The sequence below is a fragment of the Cherax quadricarinatus genome, chromosome 2 (assembly GCF_038502225.1).
Source record: "Cherax quadricarinatus isolate ZL_2023a chromosome 2, ASM3850222v1, whole genome shotgun sequence".
Taxonomy (NCBI): domain Eukaryota; kingdom Metazoa; phylum Arthropoda; class Malacostraca; order Decapoda; family Parastacidae; genus Cherax; species Cherax quadricarinatus.
Window position 1 is genome coordinate 79,400,661 of NC_091293.1, and position 24,350 is coordinate 79,425,010.

At 45.2% G+C, this 24,350-nt stretch overlaps 1 protein-coding gene across 3 annotated transcripts in view; it reads right to left on the reverse strand.

Annotated features, from left to right (window-relative positions):
- Positions 1–1,919, reverse strand: part of LOC128684301 (prestin) — a 149,867-nt gene extending 147,948 nt beyond the window's left edge. For 2 of the 3 annotated variants that reach the window (XM_070089196.1, XM_070089192.1), the window contains exon 1: positions 961–1,919. In XM_070089196.1, coding sequence (XP_069945297.1) covers positions 961–966 — 6 coding nt within the window. In that variant the 5' untranslated portion in view covers positions 967–1,919. The remainder of the gene's footprint in view (positions 1–960) is intronic. The other variant, XR_011392499.1, reaches the window with a different exon arrangement.
- Between the last annotated feature and the right edge of the window lie 22,431 nt (positions 1,920–24,350).

Sequence of the window (24,350 nt, forward strand, 5' to 3'; positions counted from 1 at the left end):
CTATGAAACTCCAATATAGACACTTTGTATTGTGTCAAAACAAAAGCATTCACATTGCTAAACTCACAAATTATGATGTAGTCACTTAGCCTTAATACCATAATCTATAAGGATTTAATGTTAAGAATTAATCTAAGTCTGCTCGAAATGCCTAGCCAGGCTAGGTGTCCTAGTGGCTCCCTCTGTAATTAGTATTTTATAACACGTAAACCACACAATATCCAAATCCTGTAAACCCCACATTGTAACCCTTACAGAGAATAAACTTGAATTGATTTGATTTGATTTGATCCAGAGATTGTTTGGTCCACGAAACCAAGATGTTGTAAGTGTGAGAGAAACTCTACTCTCACGAGTGTGATATCTTGTCTCATAAGAAAGTTGTCTTGAACATCTCTGGAGAACGTTAGGGTGTATTTTAAATTTCTGGTAACCCTAGCATAGCTGGGAACAGCCCCTATGTTAAATATATTAATCATTTGTTATTTGTTGTTATTATTTACATCAGAAATAAATCTTTCCCTTGCCAGGATTATGATGGAATTATTAATCTTTTCACCAACTCTGTTGAAGGTTACTACTCACCAAGACTCGTCAATGGAAGGCTGGGGATGCAAGTATAGACCTGTATGCAAGACCTGGTGAAGGTTACTGCTCATCAACACTCGTCAATGGAAGGCTGGGGGTGCAAGTATTGACCTGTATGCAAGACCTGGTGAAGGTTACTACTCACCAACACTCGTCAATGGAAGGCTGGGGATGCAAGTATAGACCTGTATGCAAGACCTGGTGAAGGTTACTGCTCATCAACACTCGTCAATGGAAGGCTGGGGGTGCAAGTATTGACCTGTATGCAAGACCTGGTGAAGGTTACTACTCACCAACACTCGTCAATGGAAGGCTGGGGATGCAAGTACAGTATTGACCTGTATGCAAGACCTGGTGAAGGTTACTACTCACCAACATACGTCAGTGGAAGGCTGGAATGACCTCCAGGTAACGTTGGTCGGATCAATAACCGTAGTGAATCTTGTTAAGGTTGCCAGGTGATTGTGAGGTGAACTGGTCACTACAACTCAGGTGGTCGTTCGTAACTACCACCTACAGGTGGTGGAAAGAGTGCCCGAGGACCAGGGTGGTCGTGTTGTACCAAGTTCAGGGGTTGACCTCAGCTAGTTAACCGAGGTGAAGTCAGCAAGTCATGTGTTGACCAGTAATAAGGTGATTTGCACACACACGTGCACAGTACTTGTGCACCAGCGCGTGTTACTGTCGTCCCAAGGAGGTGTACATTCAACCTTCCTGTGACAAGGAGACTGATTGGAGTGCACCACGCCCTTAAGGACAGTCACCAGAGGCTAAACACAGCCTCTTAACGTAGACAAGTGCTGTGTACGGAATGTTGGAGATCATGTATGTGTGTGTGGTGAAGATAGTCACTGGTGTGTACAAAGAGTTGTAGATCATGTATGTGTATAGTGGAAACAGCCAGTGGTGTGTGTACGTCTGGAAGAGGAATACACAGTAACTTTCCGCTCACTAACACTCGCTACCAAATTTCACACGCTCCGTATTTTTCCACTCCCACTAAGCTTCCGAAATACACTCAATAAAACCATTTTCATCTCAGTTTAAATGTAATGAAAATGATTTCATCATTTTATAGTTTAAAATAAAACACTTTTAATCACTTAAAACGAAAGTGTTGTTTTTCACTGGTAGATGTACTGAGTGAAGCACCAGTGGTGACTGGAGTGACGGTGCACACTGAGGGAATACTGCCAGTGGTGTAGGAGAGAGATACCGGCACTCTGAGCTCTACCATAGAGTGCCACCCTCCTTCACCGCCTGCTGCAGCTATACTGCTGCCAGCAACCACTGCTGCCTACTGCCACCACACACACGGCACTGTCTGCTGTCACCACACACACTGCACTGTCTGCTGTCACCACACACACGGCACTGTCTGCTGTCACCACACACACGGCACTGTCTGCTGTCACCACACTCACGGCACTGTCTGCTGTCACCACACACACGGCACTGTCTGCTGTCACCACACACACGGCACTGTCTGCTGTCACCACACTCACGGCACTGTCTGCTGTCACCACACACACTGCACTGTCTGCTGTCACCACACTCGCGGCACTGTCTGCTGTCACCACACTCACGGCACTGTCTGCTGTCACCACACTCACGACACTGTCTGCTGTCACCACACACACTGCACTGTCTGCTGCCACCACACACACTGCACTGTCTGCTGTCACCACACACACGGCACTGTCTGCTGTCACCACACTCACGGCACTGTCTGCTGTCACCACACTCACGGCACTGTCTGCTGTCACCACACTCACGGCACTGTCTGCTGTCACCACACTCACGGCACTGTCTGCTGTCACCACACTCACGGCACTGTCTGCTGTCACCACACACACGGCACTGTCTGCTGTCACCACACTCACGGCACTGTCTGCTGTCACCACACACACTGCACTGTCTGCTGTCACCACACTCACGGCACTGTCTGCTGTCACCACACTCACGGCACTGTCTGCTGTCACCACACTCACGGCACTGTCTGCTGTCACCACACTCACGGCACTGTCTGCTGTCACCACACACACGGCACTGTCTGCTGTCACCACACTCACGGCACTGTCTGCTGTCACCACACACACGGCACTGTCTGCTGTCACCACACTCACGGCACTGTCTGCTGTCACCACACTCACGGCACTGTCTGCTGTCACCACACTCACGGCACTGTCTGCTGCCACCACACACGGCACTGTCTGCTGTCACCACACTCACGGCACTGTCTGCTGCCACCACACACACATCACTGTCTGCTGCCACCACACGCACAATAATGTCTGCTGCCACCACACACACGGCACTGTCTGCTGCCACCACACACACGGCACTGTCTGCTGCCACCACACACACAGCACTGTCTGCTGCCACCACACACACGGCACTGTCTGCTGCCACCACACACACGGCACTGTCTGCTGCCACCACACACACGGCACTGTCTGCTGCCACCACACTCACGGCACTGTCTGCTGCCACCACACACACGGCACTGTCTGCTACCACCACACACACGGCACTGTCTGCTGCCACCACACACACACCACTGTCTGCTGCCACCACACGCACAACACAGTCTGCTGCCACCACACACACGGCACTGTCTGCTGGAACCATACACACGGCACTGTCTGCTGCCACCACACACACAGCACTGTCTGCTGCCACCACACACACAGCACTGTCTGCTGCAACCATACACACGGCACTGTCTGCTGCCACCACACACACAGCACTGTCTGCTGCAACCATACACACGGCACTGTCTGCTGCCACCACACACACAGCACTGTCTGCTGCCACCACACGCACGGCACTGTCTGCTGCCACCACTCTCACGGCACTGTCTGCTGCAACCACACACAGAGCACTGTCTGCTGCCACCACACGCACAACACAGTCTGCTGCCACCACACTCACGGCACTGTCTGCTGCCACCACACACACGGCACTGTCTGCTGCCACCACACACACGGCACTGTTTGCTGCCACCACACACACGGCACTGTCTGCTGCAACCATACACACGGCACTGCCTGCTGTCACCACACACACGGCACTGTCTGCTGCCACTACATACACAACATCTGATAACAGATGCCGTCTTTCCAACGTGGTATCAGATCCTGAAGAAAGACAGAGGGAACAGAGGGAGTGGAGGAGTGGCACTGCTGATCAAAAACCGAAGAGATTTTGATGAGCTTGAGAGAAGAGACAGAGAAGAAGCAAGAGATTACATAGTACTAACGCTTCAGTCTGGAGGTCCCAAGGTGGTAATTGCAGTGATGGATAACCCACCACAGAACAGCAGGAGGCCAAGGCAAGAATATGATAAGAGTAATAGAGCGATGGTTGACACACTGGCTGAGGTGGCCAGAAGGGCTCATGCAAGCAGGGCAAAGCTACTGATCACAGGTGACTTCAACCACAACGAAATTGATTGGAAGAACTTGGAGCCACATGGGTGCCAAGAAACGTGGAGGGCTAAGATGATAGAGGTGGTACTGGAAAACCTCATGTACCAACATGTAAGAGAGAGAGAGAGAGAGAGAAGAGGATGAACCAGCAGGACTGGACCTAGTATTCACCTTGAGTAGTGCAGATATTGAGGACATCACATATGAAAGACCCCTGGGGGGTCAGTGATCATGTGGTTTTAAGCTTTGAATACATAGTAGAGTTACAAGTGGAGGGGGAAGCAGGAAGGGCCAAACAAATGAAACCAAAGTACAAGAAAGGGGACTACACAAGCATGAAGAACTTCCTTAATGGGGTTCAGTGGGACAGAGACCTGATAGGGAAATCAGTAAACGAGATGATGGAATATGTGTCAACAATATGCAAGGAAGCTGAGGAGAGGTTTGTACCCAAGGGTAACAGGAATAAGGAAAAAGCCAGGATGAGCCCCTGGTTCACCCTAAAGTGCAGGAAGGCCAAAACCAAGTGTGCTAGGGAATGGAAGAAGTATAGAAGGAAAAGGACCCAGGAGAATAAGGAGACCAGTCGTAGAGCCAGAAATGAATATGCACAGGTAAGACAGGAGGCCCAAAGGCAATATGAGAATGACATAGCAGCGAAAGCCAAGTCTGACCCAAAGCTGTTGTACAGCCACATCAGGAGGAAAACAACAGTCAAGGACCAGGTAATCAGGCTAAGGAAGGAAGGAGGGGAGGTCACAAACAACGACTGCGAAGTATGTGAGGAACTCAACATGAGATTCAAAGAAGTGTTCACATAGGAGACAGAAGGGCCAGAAAGACAGGGAGGTGAGGTACACCATCAAGTGTTGGACACAATACATACAATCGAGGAAGAAGTAAAGGCTGTTAAGCGAGCTAGATACCTCAAAGGCGATAGGGCCGGATAACATCTCTCCATGGGTCCTGAAAGAGGGAGCAGAGGCGCTTTGTGTACCACTAACAACTATCTTCAACACATCTATTGAAACAGGACGACTACCTGAAGTATGGAAGACAGCAAATGTAGTCCCAGCTTTTAAAAAACAGGGACAGACACGAAGCATTAAACTACAGACCAGTGTCACTGACGTGTATAGTAAGATAAGATAAGATAAGATAAGATTTCGTTCGGATTTTTAACCCCGGATGGTTAGCCACCCAGGATAACCCAAGAAAGTCAGTGCGTCATCGAGGACTGTCTAACTTATTTCCATTGGGGTCCTTAATCTTGTCCACCAGGATGCGACCCACACCAGTCGACTAACACCCAGGTACCTATTTGCTGCTAGGTGAACAGGACAACAGGTGTAAGGAAACGTGTCGAAATGTTTCCACCCGCCGGGAATCGAACCCGGGCCCTCCGTGTGTGAAGCGGGAGCTTTAGCCACCAGGCCACCGGGCCAGGTCATGGAGAAAATTATCAGGAGAACAGTGGTGGAGTACCTGGATAGGAATGAGCTTATCAACAACAGCCAGTACGGTTTCAGGGACGGAAAATCCTGTATCACAAACCTACTGGAGTTCTGTGACAGGGTGACGGCAGTAAGACAAGAGAGAGAGAGGTGGGTAGATAGCATTTTCTTGTACTGTAAGAAGGCGTTTGACACAGATCCACACAAGAGATTAATGCAGAAGCTGGAGGACCAGGCATGGATAACAGGGAATGCACTGCAATGGATCAGGGAATACCTGAAAGGAAGACAGCAGGTACGTGAGTCATGGAACTTGGCGAGGTGTCAGAGTGGGCGCCTGTAACGAGCGAGGTGCCACAGGGATCAGTCCTAGGACCGGTGCTGTTTCTGGTATTTGTGAAAGACATGACGGAAGGAATAGAATCCGAAGTGTCCCTGTTTGCAGATGATGTGAAGATGATGAGAAGAATTCAGTCAGACAAGGACCAGGCAGAATTACAGAGGGATCTGGACAGACTGTAGGCCTGGTTCACAGCAACTGGCTCCTGGAGTTCAACCCCACCAAATGCATGAAGATTGGGGAAGGGCACGGAAGACCACAGACGGAGCACAGTCTAGGGGGCCAGATCCTACAAACCTCACTCAAGGAAAAGAATCTTGGTGTATGTGTATAACACCGAGCACATCTCCTGAGGTGCACATCAACCAAATAATTGCTGCAGCATACTGGCACCTGGCAAAAGTAAGAACAGAATTCGACATCTAAATAAGGAGTCATTCAGGACCCTGTACACTGTGTACATTAGGCCCATACTGGAATATGCAGCGCCAGTTTGGAACCTTCACCTAGCCAAGCATGTGCAAAGGTTTGCAACAAGACTAGTCCCGGAGCTAAGGGATATGTCCTACGAGGAACGGTTAAGGAATATCGACCTGACGACACTGGAAGACAGGAGAGATAGGATAACGACATATGAAATACTGAGAGGTATAGACAAGGTGGGCAGGGACAGGATATTCCAGAGATGGGACACAGCAACAAGGGGTCACAGTTGGAAGCTGAAGACTCAGATGAACCACAGGGATGTTAGGAAGTATTTCTTTAGTCACAGAGTTGTCAGGAAGTAGAATAGCCTGGGTAGTGATGTAGTGGAGGCAGGATCCATACATAGCTTTAAGAACAGGTATAATAAAGCTCACGGAGCGGGAAGAGTGACCGGGTAGCGGCCAGTTGAAGAGGCGGGGCCAGGAGCTGTGAATCGACCCCCGCAACCACAACTAGGTGAGTACAACTAGGTGAGTACTGTCTGCTGCCACCACACACGGCATTGTCTGCTCCCACCACACACACAACACTGTCTGCTGCCACCACACACAGCACTGTCTGCTGCCACCACACACAACACTGTCTGCTGCCACCACACACACAACACTGTCTGCTGCCACCACACACAGCACTGTCTGCTGCCACCACACACAGCACTGTCTGCTGCCACCACACACACAACACTGTCTACTGCCACCACACACGGCACTGTCTGCTGCCACCACACACAAGACACTGTCTGCTGCCACCACACACGGCCCTGTCTGCTGCCACCACACACACTGCACTGTCTGTTGCCACTACACACACAACACTGTCTACTGCCACCACACACGGCACTGTCTGCTGCCACCACACACGGCCCTGTCTGTTGCCACTACACACACAACACTGTCTGCTGCCACCACACACAAAACACTGTCTGCTGCCACCACACACGGCACTGTCTGCTGCCACCACACACACTGCACTGTCTGCTGCCACCACACACAAGACACTGTTTGCTACCACCACACACGGCACTGTCTGCTGCCACCACACACACTGCACTGTCTGTTGCCACTACACACAAGACACTGTCTGCTACCACCACACACGGCACTGTCTGCTGCCACCACACACACTGCACTGTCTGTTGCCACTACACACACGGCACTGTCTGCTGCCACCACGACCGCCACACAACAAAGTCTGCTGTAGGCATGGAATATCTAGAAAAACAGGTAAGACTTGCAGTTCTTACCATCAAAAAACTACCTCGACCAGAGGAGAATGCAATTCTCCTGCCAATAAAATCATTCATTCTCAGATGTGTTATTCGTCAGTCCATCAAAGACAATATTGAAACACATACTCTCATCAACACCATTTAAAGGGGACCAGAAGGTACGGATCCCACAAACTTTCGGAAACATACCATGGTATACCTGGAGTATACCTGGAGAGGGTTTCGGGGGTCAACGCCTCCGTGGCCCTCATGGTGGTCAGGGCCTGATCAACCAGGCTGTTACTGTTGGCCGCATGCAACCCGATGTACGAACCACAGCCTGGTTGGTCAGGTACTGACTTTAAGTGCCTGTCCAGTGCCTCCTTGAAGACAGCCAGGGGTCTATTGGTAATTCCCCTTATGTATGCTGGGAGGCAGTTGAACAATCTTGGGCCCCTGACACTTACTGTGTTGTCCCTTAGTGTACTCGTGGCGCCCCTGCTTTTCCAAGAGGGATTAGTTTGGTACTAATCCCTCTAGGATTTTCCATGTGTATATTTTCATGTATCTCTCCCGCCTGCGTTCTAGGGAGTACAGGGGGTACCGTTCCCAGTAACTGAGGTGTTTTATCTCCGTTATGCGCGCCGTGAAAGTCCTCTGTACATTTTCTAGGTTAGCAATTTCACCTGCCTTGAAAGGTGGTGTTAGTGTGCAGCAATATTCCAGCCTAGATAGAACAAGTGACCTGAAGAGTGTCATCATGGGACTGGCGTCCCTAATTTTGAAGGTTCTCATTATCCATCCTGTCATTTTTCTAGCAGATACGATTGATACAATGTTATGGTCTTTGAAAGTGAGATCCTCTGACATGATCACTCCCAGGTCTTTTATTTAAGTTTTTCGCTCGATTTTGTGGTTAGAAATTGTTTTATACTCCGATTTAGTTTTAATTTCCTCACGTTTTCCATATCGGAGTTATTGAAATTTCTCATCATTGAACTTCATATTGCTTTCTGCGGCCCATTTAAAGATTTAGTTGATGTCCGCCTGGAGTCTTGCAGTGTCTTCAGTGGAGGACACTGTCATGCAAATTCGGGTGTCATCTGCGAAGGAAGACACGGTGCTGTGGCTTACATTCTTGTCTATGTCAGATATGAAGATGAAAAACAGGATGGGAGTGAGTATTGTGTCTTCTATAGCAGAGCTTTTCATAGTAGCCGCCTGAGAATTTACTCTGTTGAGATTGTTCTGTGGAGATATAATGGTTGAAGATAAACACACTGCTGCCTGCAGCTTTGAAGGAGGACATTGTACGTCGACACTGTGAGACCAAACATAAAACAAACTATTCCCAGTTCACAGAAACACAGCGTTCGGAAAAATCTGAATCGATGCAACGCAGGTTGCTTTCCCAACAAGACTTTTTAACGCAGAAGCGAGCTGAAAATAAAGCCAGTCACAAAGTAACTAATGTGTTAGCTAAAAGAAGAAAGCCATTCACGGATGGAGATCTGATCAAAGAGTGTATGATGGAAGCAGTGGGAGAGTTATGCCCAGAAAAGGCAAATCTGCTCAAAATCCTCAGTCTTGAGCCAAATATTGTTAGAGGAAGTAATATGTTTTATCAAATTGCTCACAACAAGAAATTTTCATTTTTTTTTTCTCTCACCCTTGATGAATCAAATGATGTGAGAGTGACACATCACATCCGTTTCAAAATGGGTACCTGGGTGCTAGTGGAGTGGTGTGGGTCGCATCCTGGGACAAAACTGACCTAATTTGCCCGAAATGCTGAGCATAACAAGCAGCTTTCTATATAGTAGTATGTCATTGATGTCAGCTAGACCTATATACCTTGTACATGCACTTGTAGTAAATAAAGATATTATTATTATATTATTATTAATATATAGCGTGCACAGCACAAGAATCGGAGAAGACATCTTCAAAGAATTGCAAAAAGAGAAAACTGTATTGGAATGTAACTTGGAGTGGAATAAACTGCGTGACAAATGAAGGAGGAAAGAACATGTCTAAAGTGAAGAAAGGTTTGGATGAACAAATCACAAAAGCTTGTGACGATGATGGATTCTCAAAGCCCAGGTTTCTGCATTGTGTTATCCATGGGCAGCATTGTGTGGAAAATATGTGGATATGTCTTGTGTTCTGAAACCTGCTGTTTCATCAGTGAATTCCACTCCATCTCACGGGCTTAATCATCACCAGTTTTGTGGTTCTGAGTCCATTGACTGGCCTTATTATACAGCATTTTGATGGCTTAGTTGTGGAAAGGTTCTATCACAGTTCTCTGAGCTAGGAAATGAAATTGATTTATTTCTCACAGACAAAAATGGAGCTGACCCACTTTTATCAAACGCTATATGGCTTAAGAAATTGGCAATTTTTTGCAGATGTGAAAAGTCATATGAATCAATTGAATCTGAAGTTGCAAGGTGAAACAAATTTGATTTGTGATCTATTCACACATGTCAAGGCATTCAGGGCGAAATTGATGCTATTTGAAGGACAGGTGAAAGTCAGTTTCAGATGGAAATCATTGATCTTCAGTTTACCTGGAGTTTACCTGGAGAGATTTCCTGGGGTCAACGCCCCCGCGGCCCGGTCTGTGACCAGGCCTCCTGGTGGATCAGAGCCGGATCAACGAGGCTGTTACTGCTGGCTGCACGCAAACCAACGTACGAGCCACAGCCCGGCTGGTCAGGAACCGACTTTAGGTGCTTGTCCAGTGCCAGCTTGAAGACTGCCAGGGGTCTGTTGGTAATCCCCCTTATGTGTGCTGGGAGGCAGTTGAACAGTCTCGGGCCCCTGACACTTATTGTATGGTCTCTTAACGTGCTAGTCAGATGACATGATGAAAGAAAAGTATAAAGAAAGAAATCTAGTCTGACAGGCAGATCTGACCTAACAACAGTCTGCCGGGTGGACTTCTGCTCTGCCTCTTGTTACCGCTGGCAGCCCGGAAAGTTCCGTTGAGAGTGCAACACCGATCGATTGCAAATGTTGCAGCAACCTTCTGAGAGAGCCAGTGTTGCTGATGACCTGGAACACTGCCAATGTTGCTGATGGCCTGGAACACTGTCAGTGTTGTTGTTGGCCTGGAACACTGTCAGTGTTGTTGTTGACCTGGAACATTGTCAGTGTTGTTGTTGACCTGGAACACTGTCAGTGTTGTTGTTGACCTGGAACACTGTCAGTGTTGTTGTTGACCTGGAACACTTCTAGTGTTGTTGTTGACCTGGAACACTGTCAGTGTTATTGTTGACCTGAAACACTGCCAGTGTTGTTGTTGACCCGGAGCACTGCCATTGTTGCTGATGACTTGTAACACTGCAAGTGTTGTTGACCTGGAACACTGCCAGTGTTGTTGTTGTTGACCTGGAGCACTGTCAGTGTTGCTGATGACCTGGAACACTGTCAGTGTTGTTGTTGACCTGTAGCACTGCCATTGTTGCTGATGACTTGTAACACTGTCAGTGGTGTTGTTGACCTGGAACACTGCCAGTGTTGTTGTTGACCCAGAACACTGCCAGTGTTGTTGTTGACCTGGAACACTGCCAGTGTTGTTGTTGACCTGGAACACTGTCAGTGTTGTTGTTGACCTGGAACACCCAGAACACTGCCAGTGTTGTTGTTGACCTGGAACACTGCCAGTGTTGTTGTTGACCTGGAACACTGTCAGTGTTGTTGTTGACCTGGAACACTGCCAGTGTTGTTGTTGACCTGGAACACTGTCAGTGTTGTTGTTGACCTAGAACACTGCCAGTGTTGTTGTTGACCTGGAACACTGCCAGTGTTGCTGATGACCTGGAACACTGTCAGAGTTGTTGACCTGGAACATTTCCAGTGTTATTGTTGACCTGGAACATTGCCAGTGTTGTAGTTGACCTGGAACACTGTCAGTGTTGCTGATGACCTGGAACACTGCCAGTGTTGCTAATGACCTGGAACACTGTCAGTGTTGTTGTTGACCTGGAACACTGCCAGTGTTGTTGTTGACCTGGAACACTGTCAGTGTTGTTGTTGACCTGGAACACTGCCAGTGTTGTTGACCTGGAACACTGCCAGTGTTGTTGACCTGGAACACTGCCAGTGTTGTTGACCTGGAACACTGCCAGTGTTGTTGTTGTTGACCTGGAGCACTGTCAGTGTTGCTGATGACCTGGAACACTGTCAGTGTTGTTGTTGACCTGGGGCACTGCCATTGTTGCTGATGACTTGTAACACTGTCAGTGGTGTTGTTGACCTGGAACACTGCCAGTGTTGTTGTTGACCTGGAACACTGTCAGTGTTGCTGTTGACCTGGAACACTGTCAGTGTTGTTGTTGACCTGGAACACTGTCAGTGTTGCTGATGACCTGGAACACTGCTAGTGTTGTTGTAGACCTGGAACACTGCCAGTGTTGATGTTGACCTGGAATACTCTCTCTCTCTCTCTCTCTCTCTCTCTCTCTCTCCTTTTTTTTACACAGGGTTTGACAAGGTTAGGTTAAGGATCCCTAGCTTTATTGACAAGCTATTTACAGGTTAAGGATTCCCAACTTTATTGACAAGCTAAGAGCTGTTACCTACATCAGCTCATTTGAAAGTATTTTTATTGTTATGAGACATACAAATAGGGAACAGGATGAAGTTGGAGCCATCTGTGGGCCAGCATTTCATTTGATCAATTGACTTTATCTCGTTGACATCATTATGCTGTACGAATGTGTTCCATACTCGAGTCATCCTGGGTATGTATGATCTCAGATGGAGTGATGTTCTGGAGAAGGGTACAGCCAGAGTGAAGTTGCTGCTTTCTGCCCGTCTTGTGGTATAGAAGTTTGCTTCACGCTGTCCTCGAAGTGGATCCAAGTGTGGTACTTTGACAATATTGGCCTTGTACATAACAGTAAGGCCATCCACATACCTCCTGTGTTGAAGGCTCTGCTGAAATGACAGTTCTATCCAGGACTGATCCAGGCGAGAGATGAGACGTTTTGTTCTGTTCTTTACTCTGTCAAGCAGTCGCAGATAAGAAGGAAAGGGGGGCAGGCGAACCAAGAAAATGGAATATACTCAAGGTGTGAGCGTACTTGTGCCTCGTACAAAATCTTACAACCCCTGCTGTCAAGCAGATGCGAGATATGGCGAAGTGCTGTAAGCTTCCTGGCTGCCTTGTTTGCAGGATTTACAACGTGGTTTTTCATGGTCAGTTTGGAGTAAAATTTCACCTCAAGGATATCAACTTCTTCCCCAGGTGCCAACACCCTCCCTTTCATCCTTACTACTGCACCAGCATTACCATCTTGGTGCCTAGAGATCATCATTTGTGTTTTCTCAGGTGCAAATGCTACTTGCCATCTATTTCCCCAAGCTGATATAGCTCTTAGCTGGTGATTGATGTAGCTTAGAGCAGCTGGCATTTCTTCTCTCTCTCTCTCTCTCTCTCTCTCTCTCTCTCTCTCTCTCTCTCTCTCTCTCTCTCTCTCTCTCTCTCTCTCTCTCTCTCTCTCTCTCTGCAGAATACATCTCTGAAGTGTTTCCTGAAAGTTTAATTATCGATGAAATTTCTGGACTGTCTGACAAGTTTATAAGTTATTACTAAGGATGTCAAGTGAAGAGGAACTGTTGCCCAGTACAGTTAGTGATAATTACCCAGGGGGGAGGGGGATAATTAGCACCAATTGCTGGCTTAAAAAAACACCCATTAAACTAGAAATAGGCTTCATAAAGTATTAAAATTGTGTTACTGAGGATTGCCTTCATCCAGATTTATCCATTAACGTTGAATCAATAAACAGAAATAGTGGAAAGGCAGACATAGAGAGGTGGAAACAAGTATAAGAAAATTGTTTGTTTAATGTAAGTTGTAAACATCGTCGTGGTGTTAGAAATAAGATGAATTAGTTGAGATTATCTACATGTGAGAGAAAAACCTTGTTGTGATATATTAAGAACCGGGAGGCGGCTGATGAGTACGACGTCCAGACTCCTGGATGTCACTTCTGCCTGACTCTGGCTGGGTTGCCAGTACCTTTGGCTGGGTTGCCAGTACCTTCGGCTGGGTTACCAATACCTCTGGCTGGGATTACCAGTACCTCTGACTGGGTTACCAGTACCTCTGGCTGCGTTACCAGCACCTCTGGCTGGGGTTACCAGTACCTCTGGCTGCGTTACCAGTACCTCTGGCTGGGGTTACTAGTACCTCTGGCTGCGTTGCCAGTACCAAATGAAAAGCAGGGGCGCCACGAGTACACTGAGAGGGAACACAATAAATGTCCGGGGCCCAAGACTCTTCAACTGTCTCCCAGCATACATAAGGGGGATTACCAATAGACCCCTGGCTGTCTTCAAGAAGGCACTGGACAGGCACCTAAAGTCAGTACCTGACGAACCGGGCTGTGGTTCGTACGTCAGTTTGCATGTGGCCAACAGTAACAGCCTGGTTGGTCAGATTCTGATTCACCATGAGACCTGGTCTCAGATGGAACCGCGGGGGCGTTGACCCCCGAAACCCTCTCCAGGTATACTCCAGGTATGATAAATTAGACACATGTCCAACTCTTGGTTATCTTTATTGAGGAAACGTTTCGCCACACAGTGGCTTCATCAGTCCATACGTAGGAGAAACTTGAAGAACAGGAGGAGACTGAGGTAATCAGTCCCTCAACCTTGAGTCGATGTGGTCAGTCCATCAATCTTGAATAGAATATGGCATATGAGCAGAGAAGCAGCTTATAAACCGTATGGCAGGAGAGGTGCAGCAGTCGTAGGTGGTGTCACATTTGTCCAGTGTGGAAGTAGGTCGTGCCCAAGGATTAGGCAAGTGAAGAATTCCCAAGTATTAAGATCCCAAGAAGTTGCAGTGTCTGACAGGATTGTAGATGAATGGTTTAGAGAGCCGACACGTTGATAAATTAGACACATGATGGACTGACCACATCGACTCAAGGCTGAGGGACTGATTGCCTCATTCTCCTCCTGTTCTTCAAGATTCTCCTTTGTATGGACTGATGAAGCTACTGTGTGGCGAAACGTTTCCTAAATAAAGACACCCAAGAGTTGCACATGTGTCTAATTTATCAATATGTCGGTTATCTGAACCATTCATCTACACTCCAGGTATACCTCTGGGAGGTCACATCAGCATCACCAGCTGGTGTAGGTGAATGTTGCAACCCCTGAATGGGTTGCAATGATTATTATGTATATATATATTTATTACCTTTTCATTTAATTTTATATTGTTTATATTTGCGATAATAGCTAAATCGTAAATGTATTGCTTTATATTGTTATTTGATTTGTTAGGTAGGATGTAACATATTATGTACTCAGTTCAAGTCTTGATTGTCTAACTATTGTAATTATCGCTCTTTGCTCGTTAGATTGTCGGCTTCTTGCTGGGCAACTGCTGTCCACGGAGCTATCACGTGATCGAGGGGGGGGGGTGTCCTCACCTCGCCTGAAGTATTCAGTCTGATCTAGACTCTCTTGGTGGTTGGACAGAATGTCTGTCTCATTATTCTTGTTAGTTCTGTAGAACTCTGTTCACAGAACATTGTATAGACTTAGTGATTTTCGACGTTGTACTGAGGTAGTGTGTGTCGCATAGACACTTTGAGCATCTCAGGTCCTGAGCTGTAGCTTCTGACCTAACGTTGTACTGGTATCTGTGTATTATCACAGTCGGTGATTTTCTTATGCTGAACTTAGATTCAGTAGTATGGGAGTTTTGTAACTTTTTTGGAGGATCTGCTGATGGTCCCTACTTAGTGTCGTTATATTATCTCCTTGTTCCTGATTCTGTGTCGCAGTTGCTTGTTGTATTGCTATTGGGCTTTAGCATTCTTTTTGTTGTTCAAGCAGACTGTACTGGTTGCCAGTCGGTCAAGAAGTTAGTTTATTTGAGGACTTTGTCAGTCACTTGTTTAAGTCTAGTCGAGTCGTGAGACATAGCGAACTACTTAGAGCACTTACACACATGCACACAAAATTAATTGTACATATTTGTAATATCTTGGTAAATGTTAATGTACCAGACAGTACTTAATTATAAATGTGATATGTGCTTTCAGCACAATAATATTGAACTTGAGAGAAGTGATATTATTTTGATTACTGTGATTAATTTAATTTAATTTAATTTGATAATATACCTCTACAACTGGTAGTAGCCTACCAGTTGTAATCCTGAAGCACTATTGAATCATACTGGATTCTATTGGATAATTGGACAAGGATACTGACTACTTGTTACAAAAACCCAGTAACAGGCTGGATGTTAGAAGGGCAGTCCTTTCTAGTATTCACTGGAGATCTCTAAGCTTTTAGAATCGCATTTTTTGTAACAAATGGGGGCCTGTCTGGGATGCTCTTGAACCAAGGTGTTGGAGAAATTGTCCAGTTTGACATACTAGTAACTCTATGATCAAACACTTTGAGTACTTTCCTAATCTGAAGACTTGAGTTTAGTCTTGTACAACATACCAGGTGGATGTATGTACCTGACTGAGTCTCTTGATCCAAGGAGAAGGAAATACTGTTTATGAGTTCTAGCTCTAAGACAACCAACACTAAAATTCCTATCAGGATTATAGTTTCCAATAATCACTCTCTCATAGTACATTTATTTTCGTGATGTATACCATAGTGAAACAGTTAATTGATACTCTGACTTTGTCTGAGTTAAGTACATTAAAACTTCAGATGTGTTGGCAAGTAGCCAAATATCTCGGTGTGAAGTATAACACGAATTACACCGCAGAAACTGTCAGAGCATTAATTAAAGATATATTGTTTCCTGCTCATACAGAGATGTCTGATTATGATTCAGATTCAGAAAGCCTAGTGTCACAATTAGGAAGTATGACTCTATTTGATGACGAAGAAGAAAGAGCAACTAAGGCAGAAGTGTCTGAGCCTAGTGTAGCTCAGTTCTTGCTCGCTCCTTCCCTCACTGGCACAATAGTAGAGAGTGTAGCTGGTAGGATGATGCAGCCACATACTAGTACAGTGTATGCTACACCTGTATACACTTATTCTAGACCAGATCTAGACTCTCTAGAGACGTATGGACGAGGTGCCCGACCTAAGGAACTTACTCCTCCATTACCCACTGGTCCTATCTCTCAGGAACAGTTTGAGAGGTATGAACGCCTCATTATGTTGCAGACTGCACAAATAGAGGCACAGAGGAAATTGAACGAAGAAGATTTCCAAAGAGAAAATGTTCGTCTGGGAAGACAACAGACTGATAGATCACAGGACACATTTAATGTGCAGAAAGCTGCATCCATGGTTCCTAAGTTTTTTGAGAGTGACTTAGACACCTATTTTGATGTGTTTGAGAACCAGGCACGTGCTATGAACTGGCCACGTAAGCACTGGGCTACCTTGTTGCATACAGCGTTGACAGGAAGAGCTCAAACTTGTACTGCTGCTTTACCATTTGCCAAGTACATTAGTTATGACGCTGTCAAACAAACTATTCTAGAGACATATAACTTGTTACCTGTAAGTTATCAAAGAACATTTCGTACGTTACAACGATGACAAGATCAAACTTGTGTAGAATTTGCTCGTGAGAAAAAAGTTGCTTTTGAGAGATGGTCTAGAGCTGCCAAGTGTAACAACTACAACAGCCTTGTTCAGTTGTTACTACACGAAGAGTTTAACAACTGTATGCCTGCTGACATACAAGAATATCTGATCGATCATACTACCTCGGATATTCTGGAAACTGCAGCATTAGCAGACAATTACGAGATTTCTCACAAACTTGTACGTACTAAAACACACAGAAACAAGGTAACTAAAAATTGTCCTAGAAGTTGGCAACCTAAATCAGCTGCTCATTGCCGGCCTGATGTACCTGCTACTGTAACTTCTCGTACCTTTACCAGGAAAACTCACAATCCTGAATCTGTCTCTGTGGCTAGACAGAAATCTGATATCGAGAAAAAGAAATTAAAATGTACCTATTGTAACAGAAAAGGACATGCTAGAGAGTATTGCTATAAGTTAGAAAGAGATACGAGAAGCAGTCGTACGGCTGGCGCCCCCACACAAGTCGTATCTTCTTCCGAGCAACAAAGGCACCAAAATCCTAGTAATACCTCTGATCCTACTGTTTTAGATAATGTTACTCAGGATAGATGACTAGCGTCAGAAAGTGTATCTGACGAAAAGATTCATTCAGCGATGAGTCCTTACTTTTCAAGAGGTAGAATAGGATTTGATGAATCACATCTAACTGAGATAATTACATTCAGAGACACTGGCAGTTATCTCACCTTATTGAGAAAAGATGTACTGCCCATAACTGACGATACCTATACCAAGATAGATGTATTGTTAGAAGCCTATGGAGGGGCTGTTATAAAAGTGCCTCTGCACAAAGTTTATATTCAAACAAGCTATTATACAGGTTATATTTCAGTGGATATATCCAGTGGTGTATTTCCTATCAGGTCAGTGGACTTGTTGATAGGGAACGATATCCTTCATGCTGGTATATGTAAAAAAGCACTTGTGATTGATAATAACACTGATGATAATTATGCCATTGAAGCTTGTAGAGAGAAGCCTATTTTATTTCCTCTCAGCGCAATTACTAGAGCTATGTCAAAGATACAACAACCATCCTTGTCTCCTGTTGAGTTAGTGGATGACAATGATTTGGGCTTGAATATGTTGTTTAGTGACGCTCTGCATCCAGGATCATTAACACTGACTCCCCCCTGTCAGCAACCTAGTCAGGAGACAACTGACGTTAAATTTCTAACTCATGATAATTTAATCAAGGATCAGTTTGTTGATCAGTCACTGGAAAGACTGAGAGATATAGCAGTTACTGAGAGTGAAGCAAAGGATCTCGATAATTGTTACTATTATAGTAACGGTGTACTGATGGAGAAAAATACATGTAAGTTGTCAGCTGATAGTGTTTCCACCACAGTCAAGCATCTCGTAGTGTTACCAGTTACATTTCGTGAACAAGCCATTGATTTTGCTCACAATAGTCCCATAGGAGGACATTTGGGTGTCAAGAAGACACTCGGTAAACTGGCAAAACATTTTACTTGGCCAAAGATGAAGGAAACAGTAGCTGATCATGTGCGACGTTGCCACGTGTGTCAAGTGACAGGCAAGCCAGCGCACTCACCTCCACCTGCGCCTCTCACTGTGTTCATTAGTAGCAAAGTTCAGTTCATCTGGACTAGACATTGTTCAGTCTTGTTCTAAAGGTTGAAGCGCTTGCTATCCTCTGCTTCTGTGTTGAAAAGTCCTAATTTCAATCTTCCCTTCTTTTTACATATAGATGCGAGTGGCTATGCAGTGGGTGCTGTGCTGCTCCAACAGTCAACATCCACTGATATTCTCCATCCTATATGTTACTATTCATCTAAGCTTAAACGATACCAGAAAAATTATGCCACTATTGAGAAAGAGGCTCTAGCTCTTGTGGTGTCCTTGGAACATTTTGACGTGTATTTGGGCACTTCCCCATTTAAAATTAACGTTTTTTTCAGACCACAATCCACTCACCTACATTAACACTATGAAAAGTAAAAATTGCTAGGATCATGAGGTGGGCCCTCAGAATCCAACCTTATTCTATTAGTATAAAACACATAAGTGGTCATTGTAATGCAATTGCTGACGCTCTGTCACGTCCTTAATAATTATCAGTTACATTAAATTAACGTAATTTTATGCCCAAATACCTTTTGTTACTTGCTATGTCAAATTCAGTAAAGTAACTTAATCCCTCCAGCCCATATTAACTATATATACTCATGTCTAATTATTATATTTATATATTCACAGTATTGTTGTGTGTGTAAGGAGACATAAGCTGAGTGTTGAGTGGGTAGTGTGGTGTGGGCGATGTACTGCGTGTGGCACAACACTGTCCTGCCACAGACCCCCCCCCTCACTACACACCTTAAGCTGTTTCATACTCAGATGTCCATACTACATGGCATTCCACAACCACTACTTAAGAGTGGAATGCAGTCTCCTCTACTATGATCGAGCCTCATCGTGCCCTACTTGTCTGCACTATCCTGTTTCTACACTGATGTACATAACCACGAGTATGCGGAGATACGATACTGTGTACTGCCCTAGTACTAGGGGCATATACTAGTGATGGACGCTGTGAAATTGTAGAGGTGCTTGGCACAAGAGAGAGACTGATTAATATTTATATTATATTGTTAGTAATGTGACCTGAGTAATCAGTAATGTGAAAGACATTAATGCAACTCCTAGTGCGACCGTCTGTCGTGTTGGAATGGTGTTGCAACCCCTGAATGGGTTGCAATGATTATTATGTATATATATAATTATTACCTTTTCATTTAATTTTATGTTGCTTATATTTGTGATAATAGCTAAATCGTAAATGTATTGCTTTATATTGTTATTTGATTTGTTAGGTAGGATGTAACATATTATGTACTCAGTTCAAGTCTTGATTGTCTAACTACTGTAATTATTGCTCTTTGCTCGTTAGATTGCCGACTTCTTGCTGGGCGACTGCTGTCCACGGAGCTATCATGTGATCGAGGGGGGGGGGTGTCCTCACCTCGCCTGAAGTATTCAGTCTGATCTAGACTCTCTTGGTGGTTGGACAGAATGTCTGTCTCATTATTCTTGTTAGTTCTGTAGAACTCTGTTCATAGAACATTGTATAGACTTAGTGATTTTCGACGTTGTACTGAGGTTGTGTGTCTCATAGACACTTTGAACACCTCAGGTCCTGAGCTGTAGCTTCTGACCTAACGTTGTACTGGTATCTGTGTATTATCACAGTCGGTGATTTTCTTATGCTGAACTTAGATTCAGTAGTATGGGAGTTTTGTAACTTTTGTGGAGGATCTGCTGATGGTGATTATATACACCTGGAAAATCCTAGAGGGACTAGTATCGAACTTGCACACGAAAATCACTCACTACGAAAGCAAAAGACTTGGCAGACGATGCATCATCCCCCCAATGAAAAGCAGGGGTGTCACTAGCACGTTAAGAGACCATACAATAAGTGTCAGGGGCCCGAGACTGTTCAACTGCCTCCCAGCACACATAAGGGGGATTACCAACAGACCCCTGGCAGTCTTCAGGCTGGCACTGGACAAGCACCTAAAGTCAGTTCCTGATCAGCCGGGCTGTGGCTCGTACGTTGGTTTGCGTGCAGCCAGCAGCAACAGCCTGGTTGATCAGGCTCTGATCCACCAGTAGGCCTGGTCACAGACCGGGCCGCGGGGGCATTGACCCCCGAAACTCTCTCCAGGTAAACTCCAGGTAAACTACTTGTTACGAAAACCCAGTAACAGGCTGGATGCTAGAAGGGCAGTCCTTTCTAGTATTCACTGGAGATCTCTAAGCTTTAGAATCGCGTTTTTTGTAACAGTGAAACTAAATGTGAACTTTGCCAGATGTACAAGTGTCACACCTTGCGTCACTGTGCTGGAATGCGTCACGCCTTGCGTCACTGTGCTGAAGTGCGTCACACCTTGCGTCACTGTGCTGGAATGCGTCACAGGTAGTCGGGAATTATACGCAGGAAGGAATACATATAAATGACCTCATAGGAGACAGGAGCCATAGTAGGGAAACAAGTGTAGTCAAAGATAAGATAAAACCAATATTGCAAACTAGAAATACCGCAGGAAATAGCAAACAAGAGGACTCCACTAGCAATAGTGAGGATATATTACCAAAAACATCTGGTGGGAGCTCCATTGTTGGTGCTAGGGAGGATAGAAGTAAGACAGGGAAACATGCACCAACAGGGAATACAGTCACAGAAACCCAAGGCAAACGGAAACCAAGCCTGTGCACATACTATGCACTTGGTATCTGCTGGCATGGGAAATCTGGAAAAACAGATGGGACGTGCAACTATGACCACCCTAGAAAATGCCATGCCCATATGACAACAGGAAAATGCAAACTCCCTTCCAGTAAGCTTTTTCACCCTGAACTGTGTACCTCTTCAGTACAGGAAAGACTGTGCTATAACTTAAATTGCCAGGCATACCATCTAAAGGGGACAAAAAGATACAAAACATCCAGACCATGGGAAAACCTGGGTAGCCACAGCCACTCAAGAGGGAGAGGTTTTTTAGTGCCAGGAAGGAAAAAAAACTGGCAGGAAATGGCAGAAATCGTACACCAAATCCAGTCATTCCTGGAGTGGAACCACAGTCGATGGCCTCCACTCCAAACCAACAGATACAGATACTAATGCCGGAAAAAATCCCCCCCCCCAGTACCAACAATACCACCAGTCCGATAACATTCTTCTTTGCAAATATACAGGGTCTAAAGCCAGCAACAAACAACAAAATACCTTTCATTCGTGGACTGCTTGCAAAGGCAAAGGCAATGTTCGCGGCTTTCACTGAGACCTACATAAAGGATCACTTGGACAACGAAATATGGATCCCAGGTTACAACCTATACAGATGTGACAGAGTGAACAGGCAAAAGGGGAGGGTTGGCCTGTACATTGCAGAGTCACTTGTTTGCACAGAACTGCTTAATGCCTCAAATGATGTAGTGGAAGTTTTAGCAGTAAAGGTCGAGAACCAAAACCTAGTCATTGTGGTAGTCTACAAGCCTCCGGATGCAACATCCCAGCAATTCCAGGAACAGCTGTTAAAAATTGACCACTGTCTGGAAAATCTTCCAGCTCCTGCACCCAACATCTTGCTCCTGGGGGATTTCAACTTAAGGCACCTAAAATGGAGGAATATAGCAAATAATATTGTTGCAGTAATAACACCAGGAGGCAGCTCTGATGAAAATTCACACTCACACGAGCTTTTAAATCTCTGCACAAAATTCAATTTAAACCAGCAAATAATAGAGCCTACTAGACTGGAGAATACACTAGACCTCATCTTCACTAACAATGATGATCTGATAAGAAATGTCACCATATCAAAAACAATATACTCAGATCACAACATAACTGAAGTTCAGACATGTATGCGTGGAGCCCCAGACCGACATAATGAGACTAGTCACGAGGGAGCATTCACCAAATTCAACTTCAATAACAAAAACATAAAGTGGGACCAAGTAAACCAAGTCCTAACCGATATAAGCTGGGAAGATATACTAAGCAACACAGACCCCAACTTATGCCTAGAACAGATTAACTCGGTGGAGCTCGATATATGCACAAGGCTTATTCCTCTAAGAAAAAGGAGGAGTAGATGTAAAATAGAAAGAGACAGGCGCTCCCTTTACAGGCGACGGAAAAGAATAACAGAGCGGCTAAAAGAGGTCAATATATCTGAAATGCGTAGGGAGACACTGGTCAGAGAAATAACAAGCATCGAACTTAAGCTAAAAGAATCCTTTAGGAGTCAGGAATTGCGGGAAGAACTAAAAGCCATAAATGAAATCAAAAGAAACCCAAAGTATTTCTTCTCCTATGCCAAATCAAAATCGAGAACAACGTCCAGTATTGGGCCCCTACTTAAACAAGATGGGTCCTACACAGATGACAGCAAGGAAATGAGTGAGCTACTCAAGTCCCAATATGACTCAGTTTTTAGCAAGCCGCTAACCAGACTGAGAGTCGAAGATCAAAATGAATTTTTTATGAGAGAGCCACAAAATTTGATTAACACAAGCCTATCCGATGTTATCCTGACGCCAAATGACTTCGAACAGGCGATAAATGACATGCCCATGCACTCTGCCCCAGGGCCAGACTCATGGAACTCTGTGTTCATCAAGAACTGCAAGAAGCCCCTATCACGAGCCTTTTCCATCCTATGGAGAGGGAGCATGGACACGGGGGTCGTCCCACAGTTACTAAAAACAACAGACATAGCCCCACTCCACAAAGGGGGCAGTAAAGCAACAGCAAAGAACTACAGACCAATAGCACTAACATCCCATATCATAAAAATCTTTGAAAGGGTCCTAAGAAGCAAGATCACCACCCATCTAAAAACCCATCAGTTACACAACCCAGGGCAACATGGGTTTAGAACAGGTCGCTCCTGTCTGTCTCAACTATTGGATCACTACGACAAGGTCCTAAATGCACTAGAAGACAAAAAGAATGCAGATGTAATATATACAGACTTTGCAAAAGCCTTCGACAAGTGTGACCATGGCGTAATAGCTCACAAAATGCGTGCTAATGGAATAACAGGAAAAGTCGGTCGATGGATCTATAATTTCCTCACTAACAGAACACAGAGAGTAGTCGTCAACAGAGTAAAGTCCGAGGCAGCTACTGTGAAAAGCTCTGTTCCACAAGGCACAGTACTCGCTCCCATCTTGTTCCTCATCCTCATATCCGACATAGACAAGGATGTCAGCCACAGCACCGTGTCTTCCTTTGCAGATGACACCCGAATCTGCATGACAGTGTCTTCCATTGCAGACACTGCAAGGCTCCAGGCGGACATCAACCAAATCTTTCAGTGGGCTGCAGAAAACGATATGAAGTTCAACGATGAGAAATTTCAATTACTCAGATATGGTAAACATGAGGAAATTAAATCTTCAGAGTACAAAACAAATTCTGGCCACAAAATAGAGCGAAACACCAACGTCAAAGACCTGGGAGTGATTATGTAGGAGGATCTCACCTTCAAGGACCATAACATTGTATCAATCGCATCTGCTAGAAAAATGACAGGATGGATAATGAGAACCTTCAAAACTAGGGAGGCCAAGCCCATGATGACACTCTTCAGGTCACTTGTTCTATCTAGGCTGGAATATTGCTGCACACTAACAGCACCTTTCAAGGCAGGTGAAATTGCTGACCTAGAAAATGTACAGAGAACTTTCACGGTGCGCAT